The 20,556-nt window shown below is 46.4% G+C and overlaps 1 protein-coding gene across 1 annotated transcript; it reads left to right on the forward strand.

Annotated features, from left to right (window-relative positions):
- The first annotated feature begins 14 nt into the window (after positions 1–14).
- On the forward strand, positions 15–18,634 carry TRIP13 (thyroid hormone receptor interactor 13). Its single transcript, XM_024578619.4, has 13 exons — positions 15–261; positions 1,016–1,181; positions 2,867–2,996; positions 3,928–3,983; positions 4,969–5,059; positions 6,472–6,544; positions 9,778–9,841; positions 10,601–10,687; positions 10,973–11,079; positions 14,077–14,230; positions 16,315–16,427; positions 17,231–17,300; positions 17,722–18,634. The coding sequence occupies exons 1-13, from the start codon at positions 170–172 to the stop codon at positions 17,815–17,817; spliced, it is 1,299 nt and encodes a 432-aa protein (XP_024434387.1). The 5' UTR covers positions 15–169; the 3' UTR covers positions 17,818–18,634.
- Positions 18,635–20,556: the final 1,922 nt, after the last annotated feature.

Genomic DNA, 20,556 nt, shown 5'->3' on the forward strand with positions numbered 1-20,556 from the left:
GGTCGGGGGACAGAGCGCGGCGCGCGGCTGATTCAAAGTGCGGGCGGGGCCGGCGGGCTTTGTGGCGGCTGTGGCGGAGGTGGTGTTGGATGTGGTGGCGGCGCCGGGCGTCAGGCGGCGGCCACGCTCGGGCCGGCTACTCGGTCCTCGTGGCTGGAACGGCGGCGCCATGGACCAGGCCGTGGGCGACCTGAAGCAGGCGCTGCCCTGCGTGGCTGAGACGCCGACAGTCCATGTGGAGGTGCACCAGCGGAGCGGCAGGTGAGCCGGCCCGACCCGGCCAGATAGGACCAGGGTAGCCCTGAGCCGATTCGGCACCAGCGTGGCCCCTACCGATAACACTCGGTCCAGACCCTGACCGGAGCTCACTGCGCCGCACTGGGTCCAGACCTATTTCGCCTGACTCTGAACGGGACGCACGCAGTCGTGTCTGGCTCAGCCCAGGACAGCTGGAAGTTGGGACCGGCCAGATACTCAAGGGTTTTCAGTGCTATCTCAGAACCAGTCAGCAGGGCCGTCAGGTGGCAAGGTGGGCCGAGTGGAGCCTTGAATGCCAAGCCAAAAGTGTTAGATTTTCTCAGAGTGAATGCCAGGCCTTTAACACTTGTTAAAATGCAGACTCCTGACCTGATCCCACAGCTGTGAGGTTTCCTTCTTTCACTAATAATAGGAAATAGCCAACATTTATTGAATGCTTGCTATGTGCCAGGCATTGTCCTAAACACTTTGAATGTATTGACTAATCTTCGTAGTAGCCTAGTGGAGCAAGAAGTCTTGCTGCTGCCCCGTTTATCTGATGGAGAGCTGAGGCACAGTGCCCTTGGGCTGCTCCCGGGCCACGCAGCTAAAAGGCAGCAATGAGCGACTCTAGCTTTGATCCCCAGGTAGGCCTGCTTCCTCCTCCTTTGTTCTTAAGTGCTGCACTTTCTTATGTATACCCTGATTTCTTAAAAAAAAGTATTGTTAAAATCTTCCTAACCTAGAACTGATCTGTGTGTTTTGTATGTTTGTCCAGCACAGCAAAAAAAGAAGATATAAAGCTGAGTGTTAGAAAGCTACTTAACAGGCATAATATTGTGTTTGGTGATTACACATGGACTGAGTTTGATGAACCTTTTCTGACCAGAAATGTGCAGTCCGTGTCTATTGTTGACACAGAATTAAAAATTAAAGACTCACAGGTAAGTTATTAACTTCCAGGGGAAAGAAACAGTTAACCCGTAGCTGAGTAGCTGAGTAGAAAGTTGGTGCCCTGAATGTCTGCTTGCTGCTTTGACAGCGTATGCCAGAAACTGGTTTGCTTTGCTTTGCTTACCTGTTGTTTTGACAACCAGACAAGTACTGGCTCTCTGGCAGGAGCCAGATGCTGGGAGTAGACCTGGCCTCAGTGTCGGCGTGCTGTCAGTGCAGGCAGGGAGAGATGGGAGACCAGAGGTTAGAATGCAGCACCATAGAATAGAGGGCTGCGCTGATAAGGCCTGTGAACCTTCTCTTGTATTCTTTCAGTAATCATATTTTGTAGGTGCTCAGCATGTGTTAGGACCATAGGAGGTGTGGGGACAACAGAGATGAGGGAAGGGGCTTGCTTTCTTGAAGCTCTTCATCTAGCCCACCGTATGGACTGCCTCACCCACCGTCTTAGAGTTCACGTGTGGGAGCTAAGGAGAGCTTTGTGTAACTAACAGTGTGGATGAGTTGTGGCAGTTGTACCACTGTAAAAACAACCCAAATGCCTGCCTCGGGAAGATGCGTCACTGATACCTGGGCAATTTCTGTTCTCATAAAGAGTCAATTTGGAAGAATTGGTATGGCACTAAAATAAGGCTTATGTGGTGGACTCCCCACTCTTATATTATGACCAACATTTGTGGCATTGTTGGAGTTTTATCCATACTGATATCTGATGCCATTGTACTCAATTTTGGCCAGCCTGGGGGGAAATGGAGAGCTTTCCAACACTTCTGGAGGGACAGTTAGCACAGCCTAACTGGAGTACGTGGGTGCTACCCACTAAACATCTTTGATTGCAGATTCACCTCAAGGAATTTATCTTAACAGATAATTATGTAATTCTTATGTAATTATCTTTTGTAGAGACATGTGAACAAGTTTTATTAATTGTAGCTAACAATTTGAAATATTTTAACTATCCATAAGAGATTGGTAAACATCTGACACATTTACACCAAATACGATATAATCATGAAAAAGAAAGATTTCTATCTGCCAACGTAAAATGTCTCTAAGCTCCAGTAAGTGGAAAAAGCATGGATAGAAAACTGTGATAGAATCACTTTTGTGGATGTGTTATAGATTAACATCTATGAGGTTGGATGTTGGGAACTTTGATATTTTCCATTCTGTATTTGCAATTTTTCAACATGCATGTGTTACTTTTGTAATTATAAAAACAATAAAGTTGTTTTTTCAGAGGGATATTAGACCCTAAAAGGGGAGAGGGGATAAACATTTTCAAAAGAGCTCATTCTAAATCTAGTAAAATAATAGCCTTTTTATCTAATCTCAGAACTAGTTTTAAACATACTGCGCCTGCGGTCTTTATTTTTGGATTTTAACGTTAAAAATGGACTTTAGAGTCCTGGCCAGTGTGGCTCAGTTGGTTGGAGCATTGTACTATAAAGCAAGAGGTCACAGTTCAATTCCTGGTCAGGACATGTGCCTGGGTTGCAGGTTTGGTTCCTAGTTGGGGCACATATGAGAGCAAACAGATTGATGTTTCTCTCCTTTCCTTCCCCTCTCTAAAATCATGAGCATGTTCTCAGGTATTTCAAAAAATGGACTTCAGAATTAAAAAGTGAGTGATTTTTCTTTGTGTAGATTTATTTGATTTTCCTTATCATCACAGCCCATTGATTTGAGTGCATGCACTGTTGTACTTCACATCTTCCACCTGAGTGAAGATGGCCCCACCAGTGAAAATTTGGAAGAAGAGACAGAAAATATAATTGCAGCAAATCACTGGGTTCTACCTGCAGGTATGTGTGACAGTAACAGTAGGTGGATCATGCTGAGTCCACGAGGTCAGAGGATGATACACACCTCAGACTTGCCAAGTCAGTTAACCAAAGAGATTTTGTTTGTTTTGTAGGCCTTCAGGGCATCTCATTTCTTATAAAATGGTAAGTATATTACAAAAGAGTAAAATAGAGGATTCCTTTGGACTGGTTCTTCATAGATGGTATTCATTGAGAATGTAAACCATACTCTTCTTTCCTGCCCAGTTGGCAGTTCTACTGGACTCCTTCCTCCTACTGTCTCGATGTGTGTTTGTGGACTTGCCGTTGTGTTCTTGCAGGCAGGGTTAACTCTGTCATCAAGTTTTATGTCTGATGTCCTAATGGCTAGACTAGGCCCGCTGGTCTGCCTTGCCTGAGTGTTGGCTTACAGCAGGGGTGTCAAACTCATTTTCACCAGGGGCCACATCAGCCTTGCGGTTGCCTTCAAAGGGAATGTAATTTTAGGACTGTATAAATGTAGCTACTCCTTAACAGTAAAGTGAGAGCTTGGCACTGCCACTGGGTAGAAACAAGGTGCCGGGCCTGATAAAACAAGGTGGAGGGTGGGATTCGGTCCACGGGCCTCGTGTTTGCACCTGTGGCTTATAGGGAGCATGGTGGATTCAGAGTCTGTGCTGTATAAAGTATAGGTTCACAAAAGATGACTGTGCATAATAACATGACAAAAAATAACTCTTAACCAGTTATTATCTGTCAGAAGTCCTATGGAACTGGCATTTATTTTACATACTTAATTTCAAGAAAAATTTAAAAATGTAACTTCTCTGTAATCATACACTTAGCATACCACATGTGGAGCAGGGGAGAGCATTGGTGGCTCAGGGCAGATCTAGCTGGTAGGTATAATGCTTGCTTTTCTAAAGTAAGTTTTTGTTTTATTCTGTCACAGCGGAATTCCATGGGCTGTGGGACAGCCTGGTGTATGATGTGGAAATCAAATGTCACGTAAGTTGCACTTTTTCCCCTAAAGTCCCTGTTATTTGAAGTGGAATCGTTATTGTGTTGCTCTCTAGCACCTCCGAGCTCTTTGACTCAAATGGGCTTTTGGGAGCTGCTGTCTTCCAGCAGCCAGTATTCTGGATATCTGTCCTCTGGGGTTGCTCCCAGGTGAACTTGGTCTCTGGGGCATCCCCTGAGGGGGAAGAGGGAGGGTGCCGAATGTGAAGACAGCTTCGGTGGAGTTTCACTTTTAGGAACCCCATGGGGGCTGAGGGGACTCTGCCACAGGGCACACAGTGCAAGTGGGCAAGATTAAACAAGTAACAGCGTGTCCAAACCCTCTTCAAGGGGAAGGGTCCTTCTGCATGGTGTGGGGGACACTACAAGTCTGTATCCTGTCCCTCCAGGCTGCTCTAGGCAGCCACAGTGAGACAAGGAAGTCTTGGCTATTGTTATCTTTTAGTAAGTGTGCCGTGTGCTTGCCTACTGCTCCTACTTGATAAGTCCCTTAGTTATTTTTTTTAAAGATTTATTTATTTATTTTTAGAGAGGGGAAGGAAGGGAGAAAGAGAGGGAGAGAAACATCAATTGGTTGCCTCTTGCATGTCCCAGTGGGGGACCTGGCCCACAACCCAGACATGTGCGCTGACTGGGAATCGAACTGGTAACCTTTTGGTTGTCAGGACAATGCTCAATGCACTGAGCCACACCAGTCCGGGTGAGTCCCTTAGTTATTTTGTGTGATCTTGGCATTCTAAATAAAAGCATCTTTATGTTTATCCTTTTTGCTTGTAATAGTAATAGCCAGCACTTATCCTCTTCTGTTTTAAGTTACCTTCTAAAATGAAAGCTTGTGATATATTCAGGAAGTGTTTGGTGGAGGCAGTCGCTGGAGGGCTTTCTTCTGTCCCTGCTGCTCATGTAGGAGCACACATAGAGGGAGCCTTTGCCTGTTGGCGTCTTTATCTGTATTTTTCCTTTCTTCACTCAGCTCCTTGATTACGTGATGACAGCGTTACTGTTTTCGGACAGGAATGTCAACAGCAATCTCATCACCTGGAACCGGGTGGTGCTGCTTCACGGTAAAGCATGTGGGGTTGCGTTTTGTAAGATAGACTGTGTGATGTCAGGCTTTACTCATACCTTTGTCCTTCTGCAAGGAGTTACAGCAGTTTTGTTCTGGCAGAGCCAGAGTTGTCCTAAAGTGTTCCTTCTTTGTAAAGCTGATGCAGCTCACATTACTCCGAACATTTGTTACGTGACCCTTCATTTGGCAGCCACCCAGTTACTGCCTTGTGACTTTTTGTATTATTATTAAACTTTTCAATTAACTCTTATTTCCCCAACTGATCATAAACTCCTGGAAAAGAAATTGTTTCTTTGAAATATTCTTAGAGCTTTGCTTTGTGAGTAGTAAACTGCAAAACCCTGATTTACAGAAATTCTGTGGGGTTCTTCTCAGAGGATAATAGTGGGTATTTTTCTTAACATTGGATGGGAAGAAATCTAGGATACCCAAATTGTAGTGATGTAGGAATTCAGAGTAACTAACCTCTTTATGCCAGTTAATATAGGCATTTCAATTACTTTTCATTTAGAACCTGTTGTATATTTTCTCTTTTGTTGTTGAATGTGTTTGCGGAAAATCAGAGTTCAACATGTCAGCATTTTCTGTTACATGCATTTGTTCTTCTGCATTGGTCACCTCAGAACCTCTGTAAGACATGCTAGGTGACACACAGAGCAAGCAGCTGTACAACCAAGGGTCCTCGCCTGCATCCTTGGTTTAGTATGAGGTGCAGGCCCAAGTAGAAATATCCGCAGTGAAAGAGTGCTGCAGTGGGCTGCAGACACAGCAGGCTTCAGTGCCTAAGTCCTGGTGATTACTGTATTTTTCAGACTATAAGACATACCTAGGTTTTAGAGGAGGAAGATAGGAAAAAAAAACAAACCCCTGCTCTGCCGCCCCCGTCCCCCGCCCCGTGAGCCAGGTAAGCTACATTTGGGCTATAAAACGCACCCCCATTTTCCTCCCAAATTTGGGGGGGGTGCATCTTATAGCCTGAAAAATACAGTAGGTAGAAAGGTGTGTTTGACCTTTGAAAGGTGCCACATAGAGGATGTGTGGGGACAAGAAGGGTGTCAGTGAAGACATTAGACCAGGAAATGCAGTGCTCCCTTAGACTGCTGAGTGGGCCCCTGGGCCCCAGAAGCAGGGTTTGTGCCAGTAGCAGTGGAAGCTAAGACCAGAAACACAAGTTAACTTCATATTACAAAGAAAGAGGGAGAGACTTTTAAAGTGTATTGGTAATATTTTATGGCACTTAATCTGCTAGCGGCCTTCATTGTGAGTTAATAGGCAATGCTTGTAATAACATTCATAGTATTGAACTCTCTGCTTATATTGTATTCTGTGCAAAATGCAACTGCCATTGTTTCAGGAAGTTTGGTACAGCACTGACTTACACACATATTTGCTTAAATTCTGTTACAGGTCCTCCAGGAACTGGAAAAACATCCCTGTGTAGAGCCCTGGCCCAGAAATTGACCATTCGACTTTTAAGCAGGTACCTTGGGTGATTTGAAAGAGGGAAGTAGCAGGAATGGGATTTCCTGCTTTCCCTTTATAATAACAGAAGCTATCTTTATCTTTTAATAACTTTATATAAGTAAGGTCTCTCTCAATGTAAATTAATTTCTCTATATTCAATATAGTCTTGAGTGATGATTTCAGTTTTTTGAAATTTATGGAGACTTGCTTAATGACCAGCAGGTGGTCTGTCCTGCTGACTTCCATGTGCACTTGGGAGAAGGTGTTTCTGCTCTTCTTGGGTGGTGTGTTTTGTAGATGTCAGCTCAGGGTACTTGATGTCTGAGCTGATGGTCTGGTCTGCTATTCCATCACTTACTGGAAAGGAATGGCCAAGCCTCAAGAGTGGATTTGTCTGTTTCTCCTTGATTTCTGTCTGTTTTCGGGTTTATGGTTTCATCACACTTGGTAAATAGTTGACCATTATTTTATCAACTAATTTTCTTGCCCCCCCCCGCCCCTTTTCTGAGAGTTCATTTATTTGCATGTTAGCCTGCGTGATATTGTTCCACAGGCAATTGATATGCTTTTTTGTTTTTTCAGACATAAAATTTTTTTTGTCTGTGTTTCATTTTGGACAGCTTTCTGCAGTATCTAATTTGCTTTTAATTCCAGTCAATGACATTTTCATTTCTGATAGTGAATTTTTTTTCTCTCTGGGGTTTTCTTTGATTCCTTTTGTACTTTTCACCATGTTCTGTTAAAATCCTTGAGCAATTTATAATAACTGTTTTAATGTTCTTGTTGACTAAATTCATAACCATTATTTCTGAGTCTACTGTAGGTTACAGGACACATCTTATGCTCTTGGCATGTCAGGTAATTTTTGTTTGAATGTGGACATTAGGATTTGAAGTGTCTGGGCTCTGTAAAGACTGTTGGGTCTTGGTTCTGTAGGCATTTCAGTTACTCATGATTTATTGTGATTCTTTTGAGGTTTGTTTTTAAGCTTTGTTAGCAAGGGGTCTAAGTGTAGTGTACTTTTAATTCTCAAGTGGGCCCCTGCTGGGGTCTCAGTTGAACACCTTGAATGAATAACAATGACTGTTTGTTATTCTCCACTCTACTTTGGCTGTTTGTGTGAGCTCTAGGAACTGTTTAGCTCACAGATCTGGACAGCCTGCTCATAGGTGGATTTCCCTGCTCATAGATGTCCAAGTGTTCAGTAAACACTTAGACCACAGGATGTTTCTGGTGCTTTATTTCTGAAAATCTGCCTCCACTCTGGACCTGTGCTCTCCAGCTCCCTGCTGCTTCAGGGTCCTTGAACTCTGACCTTTGTCTCCTCAATTCAGAACAATAGCTGTGCTCTAATCTTGGGTTCTTTGCAGGTGCTCCAGGCAGAGAGCCTGGTGAATGTAGTGCTTATTTCCCTTATGTCAGGTCCTCTGGTGCCTGTTCTGCTGTCCAGTTCCCTTCATAGATGTTTCATTTATTCTGTCCAGTTTTCTAATTGGTGAAAGCAGAGGGTAAATCTGTTACCTGTTAACTCCTGTTTGGCTTTAGAAAAGGAAATCCTGTGAGATATACATATTTACTTTCTTTTCAAAATGTCTTGTAAGTATTTTTACATAGGGAAATTGCTTTATTTTAACCCTTTATTTTATGCTTGGCAACTTGGTCTTTGTCTTGACATATTGAAATGTGTTTAAAGACCTCTAGGGGCACTTTCCTAACATACCAGAGGGTGAAAATGTTATTACAAGAAATACAAGTTTTCCCAGTACTGTCATGCACCATATAACTACGTTTTAGTCAATGGCAGATCGCATATATGAGGGTGGTCCCATAAGCTGAAAAATTCCTATTGCCTAGTAACATTGTAGCCAGCGTGATGACAGAACACATTACTCCCATGTTTGTGGTGATGCTGCTGTAAACAAACCCACGGGGCTGCCAGTCCTAGAGATGTATAGCACGTAGAATTATGCATAATACATACTTGATAATGACCATAAACAACCATGTGTCTGGTTTTTGTTATTTTATAGTGTACTCTTTCTACTTATGAAAAGAGTTTTCTATAAAATAGTGTGTATACCTTGTTGTGCTGGCTTCATACATCTTGTGATTACTGTGTCTCTTGACGTATCATTTTCTCTTGTGATTGATTTAATCTCGTCTTGTTTTGCACAGTTACGGGCTGTACCATAGTCTAGGTGTGTAGTGGGCTGTGCGCTCAGGTCTGTGTAAGCGCCTCTGTGGTGTTCTCCCAACAATGAAATCACCTAATTATGCATTTTCTCAGAATGCGCCCCCGTCATTAAGTAACACATGACTGTACAAAGACCTGGAAATATATATGTATTTTGTGTCTTATAAATTGCAAAAAGAAGCCTTAGCAAGCCTTTTTTGCTCACTCTACTTAATCAGAATGCTTTATAATTCATGAATTTTGTTTAATATTCAACCCAGTCTTTATTTTGTTATATTGTCTGTCTTTCCTCTCCCTTCTTTTGTGAACAGACTTAGTAAATGGTCTTTTTCTCTTTTTTAAATGGAAAGTCAGTGATAGTTTTCGAAGGTTATTCTTTTCCTTCTGTGGACTTATGACATGAAAGAAACTGGCGAGGACCTCGGAGTCAGCTTCTGTCCTGACTCAGTCTGGTTTCCTGTGTGAATCTAGTCAGAACTAAGTGCGTCCAGACTTCTCAGCCGCCTCCTGAGTGACTGGAGTGTCAGTGCTGGATGTCATGCAGTTAGTGTGTAAGGTCCACTTTTTGCCGTCTGAGCATCCAGGGCGCTAGTGTTTGTGCTGGAAACAAACTGTCACATTCTTTAATGCTTTGTGGAAGGAGGAAAAAATACTCAGCTCTAGCCAAAACTTCTCATGCTTGTGTAGATTTACTTGCTGTATTAGTATCTGTAGTATTTTTCAATATAAATATAAATTACAAGCAGATTAAAAGTTAGAGGGATTTTACTCTTGTTCCAATTCATATGAAGATATTATATTCAGTTTTAAATTTTTAATTTACTTTAACCAGAACTGTTGATTGCATTCTGTTAGATTTTTTTATACTTATTTAGTACACAGATTCTAGGTACCTTGATTCTTTGTCAGTGATTATAATGTCTTAACAAGTTAGTAATTCTGACCGTGCTGGGCAGCTGAGAGATATTGTATTTAATGAGCAAAGTGCCGCCACTGGGGATGTGGGAGGACTAATTTGCAAAGTGATTGTCTTAACTCTTTTTTTGTCATCCTAGGTACCGATATGGACAATTAATTGAAATAAACAGCCACAGTCTCTTTTCTAAGTGGTTTTCAGAAGTAAGTATTAATATTATAATTCTCTGGTTGTCAACCATGTAGTTGAAAAGGCGTCCTGTATATTAAGCAGACTTTCTGTGCAGCTGACTTTGTGGTCAGAGAAAACTTCTAGAGCTAAGCAGTAACTTAGAAATAGTCTGAGTCCCAAGATGCTGGGCACATCCAGACCTTTGGGTGGGACAGGACATTCAACATTATCTGAGGGGGCGGGGGGGCATCCTGATTTCTAATTCCTCGGCTGAGCATGCACTCCCAGCTCTGAGCCATATTCAGCCATCTGTGAACTGAGGGGCTTGGGCAGGTGACGTCACAATTGTCCCTCACTACTGAAGTGCTCTCCTCCAGGCAACCCTGTCAGTAGGCCCTTCTGGTGATGAGAGTGGGAACAGGGAATGTCCATAAGGGGTGTGCCCAGCTGGTTTTCATGTTTGCACCCATGATTCATCTCATTCCCAGTTGTGAGGACAGCTGGGAAAGGGGAAGTAAGAGGAAGGCAGGCAGGTGAGCCATGTGGCCCTGGACAGGAGTCGGTGTGGGATCAAGTCTCAGTGCCCTGGCACATGAAGCAGGGAGAGAAGGCATTTGGATTGACTTCCACCTCTGCAGACCTGGCTTCTCTGGTTTAGGGAGTTCTCCGAGGGCCATCAGGAGACGGTGGACTTGTGGGAGCACCCGGGGTCAGGGTGATACCAGGCCAGGACATGTGTGTGCCAGGCAGCATGATGATGCAGATTAGTACTAAGAGTGTTTTGGTTCCAGAGTGGCAAGCTAGTAACTAAGATGTTCCAGAAGATCCAGGATCTAATTGATGACAAAGACGCTCTGGTGTTCGTGCTGATTGACGAGGTAGGCATTATCCAGACATTAAACCTGTGATAGAAGAAATTCAAAACTGAATGCCTCTTGCTGTTGCCAGGGTGCAACCAGCCCCATGCTCAGTCCACACTCCATCGGGCAGTCTCTGTCTCATGCAGTCCTATCTTCCTTGGCATCCCACATGTTGAGCTCCTGGCACACCCAGGCACCCGTACACCCATTCATTTGTTCATTCACTTGCTCAGTTGATGTGTTCCCCGGCTGCCCTGTGGGGCCAGATGCTGTGATTTTTGATCCATTGCTCTGTCCCCACAGGTGGAGAGCCTCACAGCTGCCCGTAATGCCTGCAGGGCAGGCACTGAGCCTTCAGATGCCATCCGTGTGGTCAATGCCGTCTTGACCCAAATCGATCAAATTAAAAGGTAATACAGTCAATGCTACTTAACAATGGGATACATTCTGAGAAATGCATCATTAGGTGATTTGCTGTTGTGTGAACATCACAGAGGCATTTACATAAACCCAGATGGCATAGCCCACTACACACCTAGGCTATATGATTCAGCCTGTTGCTCCTCGGCCACAAGCCTGTACAGCCTGTTACTGTACTGAATACTGTAGGCATTTGTAACACATGGTAAGTATTTGTGTCTGGACACACCAAAACATAGAAAATGTCCGGTAAAAATACAGTATAAAAGAGAAAAGTATATGTGTGCACTCATGTTGGGGGAACAAGGGGAGGGCTATGGAGGGAAGCTCTGGAGGGAGAGTAGACATCAGGAAGAGGGAGGGAAGAAAGGATAGAAAGGGAGAGCAGAGATCGAGAGAGACCCAGAGAGATAAAGCCTGAGACAAAAAAATAGTAAAAGGAAGAAACGGGAAGGGAAGTGAGTTTGTATGCATGAGTGTGTGTGTGTGCACGAGTAAGTGGGCTCCTGGGCTCCCCTCCTCCCTCCCTCCCTCACCAACTCTGGGGTCCCAGCCATGGACAGGTGCACAATGGGAGGACAGCATGCTGAGCCTTCTCGTCTATTTAAGCCACCCAGAGCTAGCAGTAAAATCCACATTGTTGTCGGGTCCAGCTTTTTCTTCTAACTTCGCAAGTCTTTTTCTTCTAATCCATTATAATCTTATGGGACCACTGTCGGATGTGCTGTTCCTTGTGGACAGAAACATCATCATGTGGTGCAGGGCTCTAGAGGCTCTGACGCACTGACCTTATGTGAGAAGGCACAGGGAAGATGTGTGAGGATCACATACCTCTGGACCCTACTCCAGCTCGCCTAACTGAAAATGCCTGTGATGCTGAGTGTTGCTCTTTTTCCACTTTTGAGGCAGGGTATACTAAATGCATCTTTTAGGAATTAAGCACTTTTTACCCTATTAAAGTATTGAAAATGTAAAACAGAGCTTGGGCGTGGTGAAAACTCACACCCTGCAGAGAAACCTAAAATGCAGAGCACACACTGCTGTGCTCGTGCATCAGCTCCAGCACAACTAGGCGTGTAATGGGTGAAGGGCGGGCACTGGGCAGGTGGAGCATCACTTGCCCTTCATAGGGCCAGATTTCATGTCTCCAAAGTCTAGCCTTGCAGGGCCTGTACTCAGTGTATCCAGAACTCACCCAGCTTTAAAAAATGACTCCTACTAACCTGACTCACAAGGAAGTAATGTGCAAACCAGGGGTCCCACCTGTTCTTTGCAGGACTTCAGAGTTCCCTCCGTCAACCAGAGTCCTCGTGTTTTTTCTGGGGTGTCTCTTTCTGATTCCAGGTGCCAGGGCTCCAAAGCATTCAGAAGCTAGCTTATTGAATGTGGAGTCACACGAATAAATTATGTTAAGGAATGCCTTATCTCAGGCTTCATCATTGTTTTACCACAGAGAATATCTCTAGCTTCCTGGAAATGTAGTTATCTGTTAGGGTCAACTGCAGAAGCCTCTTGCTTCTCACCCTTCTACAAGCCAGCCTTGCGGGAGGTGCAGCCCCTTCTTGTTGCTACTCCGGCCCTTCTCTGACAGTCTGGTTTCTACCCCTGCTGCTATTCCTCTTTCACCCAAGTGCTCACTTCCCTCTTCCTGGAAACGTCCGCAGCGTTTGACTCCCCTGGCTGCACTGTCCTGACTACCTCAGTTTCTGCTGCCGGTGTTTCCCCGCTCTTTGTTCAGGGGTTTCCTGCATAGCCTGTTCATAGCCTTCAGTCCTCTAGCATCACTCAAGGTTCTGGTGGGCAAGCCCCCATCACAGATCTGTGTGTCCACCGTGACCAGACATCAGACATGCTCCCAAGTTGCTTGTTTGCCCCTGAAACCCCCAACTTCCCAGGTCCCCATGACACTGATGGCCGTGCCATGCACATGCACCCACTGCTCAGGCCAGGACATGGGGTCACCCTGACCCTTCTGTCATCACGGTGTGTAGGCTCAGGAAGGAGCAGAGACACATGTGCCTCTGATTTCTCTCTCACCTCCCTTACCTCACATTTCTTCACATCCTGGTTCAGGTCCCTCTCTGAGAGGGTGGTCCTTGCACACCTGCCTTTGTATGGATCAGACCCTTGGTAATAAAGCCCATCCTGGGATGCGTTTCCAGCCATGTGCTCCCTCTGCATCCCCACCTGGGTGCTGCACCAAGCAGCCTGCTCACTCGGCCCCTGTGCCAGTCCCATCTGCCCAGGCTTCTGGGACCCCTGTGCTCCCATCCCTGCTGTGCACCTGTTGCCAGAGTCTGGGTGAAGCTGATCTTCCTAGTGCTCCCCTCGCCACACAGCTGCCTGTGGACCATCTATATGCTGACCATGGGCCCTGAGAGCAGTGTCGCCACATCCCCTGTGCCCAAGCCCACCAGACTGGGAAGCATACTCCCCAGGGCCTCTTGTGCCTGCACTGTGCTGGCCCAAGTCGGTGAGCAGAATGATAATGGTGGTTCTCTTGTGGTGTTTGGAAGCTAGAGGGGAAAGCAGCTAGTGAAGGGGATAATTTAGCTCCATAGTATATTGGTGAGAGCTGTGTGATGAGCAGTTATGTGGCTGTACCCAGGCAGGCAGGGGTGTGTGCGCTGGGGGATCAGGAGATGGGGTGGTCAGGATGCACTACAGAGATTAGGTCTTTTCCACAGTTGAAGGAAGTGAGGAAACAGCCAGCAGGTGTCTAGGAGAGCTTTCTAGAAGGCAGAGAAGCGACCAGAACAAAGGCTTCTGGAGGGTTGGCCTGGCACACTGTGTTGTGGCCAGGAGCTCAGAGTTGCAGGGCCTCAGGAGGCCTCGTGGACTCGTGTTGGGGCAGGAAGTGTAGCTAGCTGAACAATGGTTAAACGCTCAGAACCTTCAAGGGCATCTGTTGACATTCCCTGTGTAGAGTAGCATATTAGTGAGTCACAGAGGCATGGGGTGACTGGTCCTTGCTCCTCTGTCTCCAGGCACTCCAACGTGGTGATTCTGACCACTTCCAACATCACGGAGAGGATTGATGTGGCCTTCGTGGACAGGGCAGACATCAGACAGTATATTGGGCCACCCTCTGCGGCAGCTATCTTCAAAATCTACCTCTCCTGTTTGGAAGAACTGATGAAGGTATGTACTTTGATTTTGTTTCTCTCTCTCTACTAACCAGTATGTTTCTTATAGTTTTTTAATTCCCTGGTGTAACTTAAAATAGCTAGTTTCAATATGGAATAAGGTATTTTGACATGGTAATAACCATTTTTCTTGGATTGAAAATTCTAGTTTGTTCTATCTGGCAAGTTTAGTTAATAGTCAAAATATTATGGCCACTGACTCAATATGTTCACTCTTTTGGCACAAAATGATCATTGTGATTGGTTGATCCACCTGTAGGTGATGAGTGAGTGGAAGGGGTGCAGCTGTGGTCAGCATTCCTGGCAAGTTCTGGTTCTCATGGCTTTTGCAAGTGACCGCTCTCTGGGCCTCATTTTCCTCCCCTGAAAGAAAATGGTAGAGGTCCTTGTTCACAGGAAGGTCATCCTGACTGGAAGGTCCTTCAGAATGAGGTCATCTGACTAGAGGTTGTAGTTGAGAGGGAGGTTAGTTCACTGGAGGTCATCGTTCACAGGGAAGTTATCCTTACTAAAGGTTCACAGCTTGTCATTGGCTACAGTGTTCATGTCCCTTTCGTCCCATGTTCTAGTGATGGCAGTGAGCATAGCATCAGTGAGCGCAGTATCACAGTCGGTCTCTTATAATTCAACCTAACAGGAACCGGACATGTGCCCAGTGCCAGGAGCTCTGGGCACTGGAAGGCCATGGGCAGTAACCAAGCTAGCCAACAAGTAGGCATTACACGGTGATCATAGTAATGGCATCGTTGTAATTGCTGGTAGGGTGGGATCAACCGTCTCCCACTCCCCCAGCCCCCATCCACCAGGATCCTGACACCATGGATCTCAAACCTCAACATCCTCAACGAGGAACACACAGCCTCTGTGACAGACAGGAGAGCTGCCCTCAGCAGTGGTCTCAGGGCTGGGTGAGCACCGTCCTGGCGTGTGCATTCTGTCCGACTTTTCTGTAGTGTGGGAGAGGGAGAGGGGCCCCATGGAGCTTTGACTTGAAACCCCAGTGACCGTCAGAAATGTTGTAATGCAGTATTGCTGTCAAGAAGCCAGTGAGATGGCAGATCCTGCTGAAGATCACCAGGTGCCTTCAGTGTGGTGTCAGACTCACACTTGTGCTCTGAATCCAGGGTTAGCCAGGTGCGTGGACTTTTTCTGGGAGCTGAGCATGTGGGCAGGGGTAGTTTTTTCTAGAGTTTTAGGAAGTTAAGGCATTCCAGTGTTTTAGTAGAGATTTGGCTAGTCCTGAAGGCTGAAATGAGATTTTTGCCCTCTCTGTCAGGATCCTGAGGTCTACCATTCTTATTTGAGCCTGGAGGCCACCACCTGTCAATGGAGGGGTGGCAGGGGGCAGCTCAGGGGAAGGTGCAAGGTGCCTGAGGAAGTCAGTCACTTATTTAGGCGGGGGTTGGAACACACCAAACACAAACCCTGTTTCTTAATTTTACACATGATCCTCACCAAACCTCCAAAATGTGTGGAGAAAACCATTCCTTCTCTCTCTCTCCTGGCTCCTGAATCGAAACAGTTCATGTTAAAATTCATTCAGTAGTGGTCATTGTAGCAATCTGACAGTGCAGTGTGGCTACTTCGCAGAGCGTCCAGTGTGCAGACATGTGGTCTACAAGGTGAACTGTGAGACTCAGACCTTTGGTCTGTGTTATTCCTCCAAATGAGAGTCTTAAAAAAAACAGACACAGACCCTCCTTGAAAGGTGGGTGACGTCCTGGCTCCAGGGCCCCGCTCTGCCATCTACAGGTTGTGTCACATCCTTGAGACCGAATACCAGACTGGACTCCCATGTTGATGCATGGTAAGGACATATTTTGGCCAAAGCATAGAAGAGGCCAGGTTGCCGCTTGTTTCGGAGACATGTTTTGTTGTTTGTATTCTTGTCTTTGTTGGAAGAAGCAGGGAGGTATGTGGCGCGCATGGCCACCCCTGAGGGGAACCAGCCTGTTTCCTGGTCAGCTGTGTGTGTTTAAATGACCCTGTTTGCATGTCTATGAGACGTGATGTGGATTATGTTTGTTCTCTCAATGCTGTCCCATTGGTGACCATACATTCTGCCCCCTGTCTTCCCAGTGTCAGATCATATACCCTCGCCAGCAGCTGCTGACCCTCCGGGAGCTGGAGATGATTGGCTTCATTGAAAACAACGTATCAAAGTTGAGCCTCCTTTTGAGTGAAATTTCAAGGTGTGAATGGACCTCATTTTTGTAACCATGAAAAGTCCATTTGCTATAGTTACAGGGAGTCATAATTCACTGTAGCCATCTGGGGTAGTGGTTGTGGGTCAGAGAACAGGGAGTTGAATCCCAACTCATCACTCACAGGCTGGGGGAGCTTTGAGAGCCCCAATCCCCTCTGGGTTCCTGGGCCAGAGGATGGAGGTCCAGGGCCAGTAGCGCTTTCAAGTTCTCAGATGGCTTCGGGGATCAAGGGAAAGTGGGAAAATGGAGCAGAACCTCAAAAGGACAGTTAGAATTCAAATAAACTGGACAGAAATCTGGAAGGCCGTGGACACCATATGGGCAGGGACCTCAGTGGGTTATACTGCTGAGAGCCAAGTAAGGGAAGCTTCCAGGTTCTTACCAGAGAGTTTGGACTTTATTCTGAGGCCATGAGGTATATGGAAGGTTTTGAACAAAGGGATAGCATAAAGAACAGTATTTTTCAAAGATTTTTTTTGGATTATCTGTTGAAGCAATGGGACAGAGGGTAGCAGTTCAGAGATTTGTATAAAAATTAATAAAGATGTGAGGTAGTCCATGCCACTGGGCAGGCATTGTAGCCCTGAGCACAGTGGTGCCTGTAGGTGGCCCATCAGGGCAGCAGGGATTCTGTCCTACTTGGAGCAGTAGCTGAGGACTAAGGGAGACCAGCCCCACCTGCAGGGTTGTGGGAGAAGGGACTTCAGAGACACAGGTGGGGAAAGTAGTCTTCAAACACACGACTATTCACAGGAAATTGACATCCCTGAACTTGGTTACATTCACAGGAAGAGCGAGGGCCTCAGTGGCCGCATCCTAAGAAAACTCCCTTTTTTGGCTCACGCGCTGTACATTCAGGTACGTTTTCCACAGCCATCCTCTGCCTCTGGGTACTTTTCCCACCCACTCTGTCCTGCAGGGTGTGGCCTCGCTAGGAGTCACACTTAATTTCATTGGGGTGGATATAATGCCTTATTTTACCTCAGTTTCTAAAGGGACAGGCACCTGGGGCTGTAGGAGGCTGTAGTCTTGATGCCTTAGCAGTAGAGCCCTCTCAAGTCCTTTGGGAGGAGGTGGCTGTGCCGCATGTCTCTGCTCACACACATCAAGGGGTCACATCCAAGCCTCAGAGGTGCTCGTGCCCCTCAGGTCTAGGCTTAGCTCACACAGAACAGCAACCTGGAGTTGCCCCCTCTGCTGTCTGCATCATGGATGGGGTGGGTGCTGCTGGTGGTCCCCAAGGCAAGGTCACCCCATTGACTCCTGCATATTTTTCCAGGCCCCCACCGTCACCATCGAGGGCTTCCTCCAGGCCCTTTCCCTGGCAGTGGATAAGCAATTTGAAGAGAGAAAAAAGCTTTCCTCTTGTGTTTGATCGGGACTCCCCTGCCTGTGATTTCCAAGTCATGAACATAAGCAGTGAGGTCACTTCCTCAGACATCTTTGTACAGCATGGCATAGGCCTGCAGAGCCAAGCGTTGTTGGAAGGAGTGTGCTATACTTACATATTTTTAAATGCATATTAGAAGGCAAATGGCCTGTCATTTTCAATGTTTTAAAGGGTGATGCAGGTCAAGTTCTGTTGGCTCTTTGTAAAGAACTGTTTAGATCCTGCCTGAGGTCAGTTGGACACAAAATGTTGACAAATTTTGTTTAAAAATGATGATTAATAGGTTAGGGAAACGAGAGAAATTATATCACCGTAAATAAGAATGTGGTCGTAGCATTAAAAATGTATACATCACTCAAGATAGAAGGCAGCATTTGCTCTCTAATGTGAGCTTGCCTTATTTAATGCAGACATTTCAGACTATTTAATGAATAAGGAAACCTATTCTTGTGTTACAGAAATCAAGGAAAAAATTCTAGGTAAGGTGTTCTTCATAATAGTCAGCCATGGTCCACTTTGTGGGAAAGGTTCAGCCCTGGGTGTTTCTTTGAAATGTGTGTCTAATGCCCCTCCTAACGAGCACAGGTGAGCAGTGCGTTATTTCTCCCTGTTCCGTTGAGTCACATTATCACAGTTCAGATGAAAATTCACGTTAACTGATGTGAAAATTGGAATATTCCACAGAATATTATGTTTTGCTTTTATCTTATGCTAAAATAAATTTTATATTAGTGTTTTGTACACATTTTTAAAAGAACGTGTTACCTTTTGTTATATAACTTTTTAAGTATTAAAAAAATTTTCCAGAATTTTCTCATTTTGTTTCTCTTATTGCTCCCAGCCTCTTTAAATATTACTTAAAAATTACATGATTACTTAACTTTTAACCTGTTTTATGCTTTGAGGATAAAGGCAGAAGAGGCTGTGCTGTTTTAGGGGGATTGCACACACAGCTATGGGGAGGGGCTCTCTCAGGCTGCATTGTGGTAGACCCCTAAAGCCATGGCCCACACAGGTTTTGTCTCTGTGCCATCTCCCAGCCGTGGCTTAGCCAGATCCAGAAACACATCCAGTGACTTCTGCCTTGGAGCCAGGGTCTGGCTCTCAGGTTTTCCAAAGACCCTGTAATGGGGGTGAAGGTGGGGTTTGTGGGCACCAAGGAAGAAGGGGATGGGACACTCCATGCCCTAAGTATTGGGGCTGGATTGGGCAGGGACCATGAAACAACTTTATTTTATAGGTTTGCTGCTGAAATACCCAATGTCCAGGTATCCAGGTGGAAGGAAGGGGCCTGGGGAGGAGAAGGAAAGCCCCAGGGGCTGTGGATAAACAGACACAGCAAAGGAGTTGGCCAGGGGGAAGAGGGGGAAGAAAGAGGTGGGGTAGGGCCTTAAAGCCCAGGCCCCTCTGGCTGAGGATGAGAGGTGTGTGTGGGGGGGGTGGGGAATCCATCTACCAGATCTAGAATCCATTTCCCAAAAAGTGGGTTCCAGAAGTTCTGTGGACGTGGTTGACACATCTAGTGACCCATGGGCCACTAGAGGGCGATACCACTCCATGGGATGTGACTCAGGGAGTTCAGGGCTCACTAACGCCCCAGGGTGGAAAGCATGTTCAGCAGAGGTGACCAGCCAAGCCGTGTATTCCTGTTCAGGCCCTGAGGCCCCCTCTACTCCCCACAAGTCATGTGTGTTCATGTGCTTATATGTATGCACATGTGTATCTGCCTGTGAGTTCATGGATGTGGACATCTGCATGTGTGTGTGTCTGCAGAGTAGGGGACAGGGTAGGGCACAAGAACACACGTGCTCTCAGCCCATCATTCCTCCTCAGGACCTAGCTCACTAGACCTGTATAAAGAGAAAGGACATGGGCCATCCCTACACCCACCTATCCTTCCAGAAGAGGCCCCTGCTTCTGATGGGAGGGCCAAGGTATGAGGGTGGGTCATACCTGGGCCCCCACGTAAAGGACACAAGAACCAGGCTCTTGACCCAGCGTGGGCTACCAGGGGCACTTTCTGAGATGCAGTTAAAATCCCTGAGATGCACATTGCCTGGCAAGGCTAGATGTCGCCGTTGGCCCAGGGCAAGGATAGGGATGGGCTGCTCTGCCCATGAGAGGCAGGTTTGTGAAGGGGTGGGTGTAGCCATGTTCCTGTTCTGGGCCACTAATTCCTCATTGGTGATGCAGGCCAGAGTGCTGTCCCCAGGAAGTCCACAAGGTCTCCTCAAGGCTGGGGAGAGTGAGCACCATCCAGGGAGCCATGTGCATGTGACCACATCTGGTCCTTTCTGAGTACTCCAAATTGCTGGGCATGAGCCATGGACCTGAGCCCCATGGGGCGCTGCAGCCACGGAGGTGCGGGGATATGCTGATGGAACCACTGCTCAGCCGAGCCTGAGGGAGTCTGGTGGTCATGCTAGGGTACTCAGTTTCTCCAGGGTCAGGCCGCTATTGAACATTGAGGGCTGGTGCACCCTGCCCCCTGCCCCCCATGTGGGGTTGGTTTCTGAGGTTTCCACTTGGCCTTCCCCACTAGGATGGCTCTCATCCCCAGGCAAGGATCCACTGCTGGGGTAGTCATGACTGCCAACTGTGTCAATCCTAACAATACAATGATACATGGAGCAGGGGAAATGCCATAGTCAGCTCCTGGTTGCTCCAACCCCAGCTCACAGAGGTGGCCCCAGGCCTCTTCCACACAGGCCTTGAAGCCAGAGA

This window comes from Desmodus rotundus, chromosome 1, assembly GCF_022682495.2.
Source record: "Desmodus rotundus isolate HL8 chromosome 1, HLdesRot8A.1, whole genome shotgun sequence".
Classification (NCBI taxonomy): domain Eukaryota; kingdom Metazoa; phylum Chordata; class Mammalia; order Chiroptera; family Phyllostomidae; genus Desmodus; species Desmodus rotundus.

Coding starts and splice junctions, on each gene's coding strand:
- TRIP13 (XM_024578619.4), top strand. CDS start 170: ATGGACCAGGCCGTGGGCGACCTGAAGCAGGCGCTGCCCTGCGTGGCT. Junction 9,842..10,600: donor TTTCTAAGTGGTTTTCAGAA/GTAAGTATTAAT, acceptor TTTTGGTTCCAG/AGTGGCAAGCTAGTAACTAA. Junction 16,428..17,230: donor CTTTTGAGTGAAATTTCAAG/GTGTGAATGGAC, acceptor TTACATTCACAG/GAAGAGCGAGGGCCTCAGTG.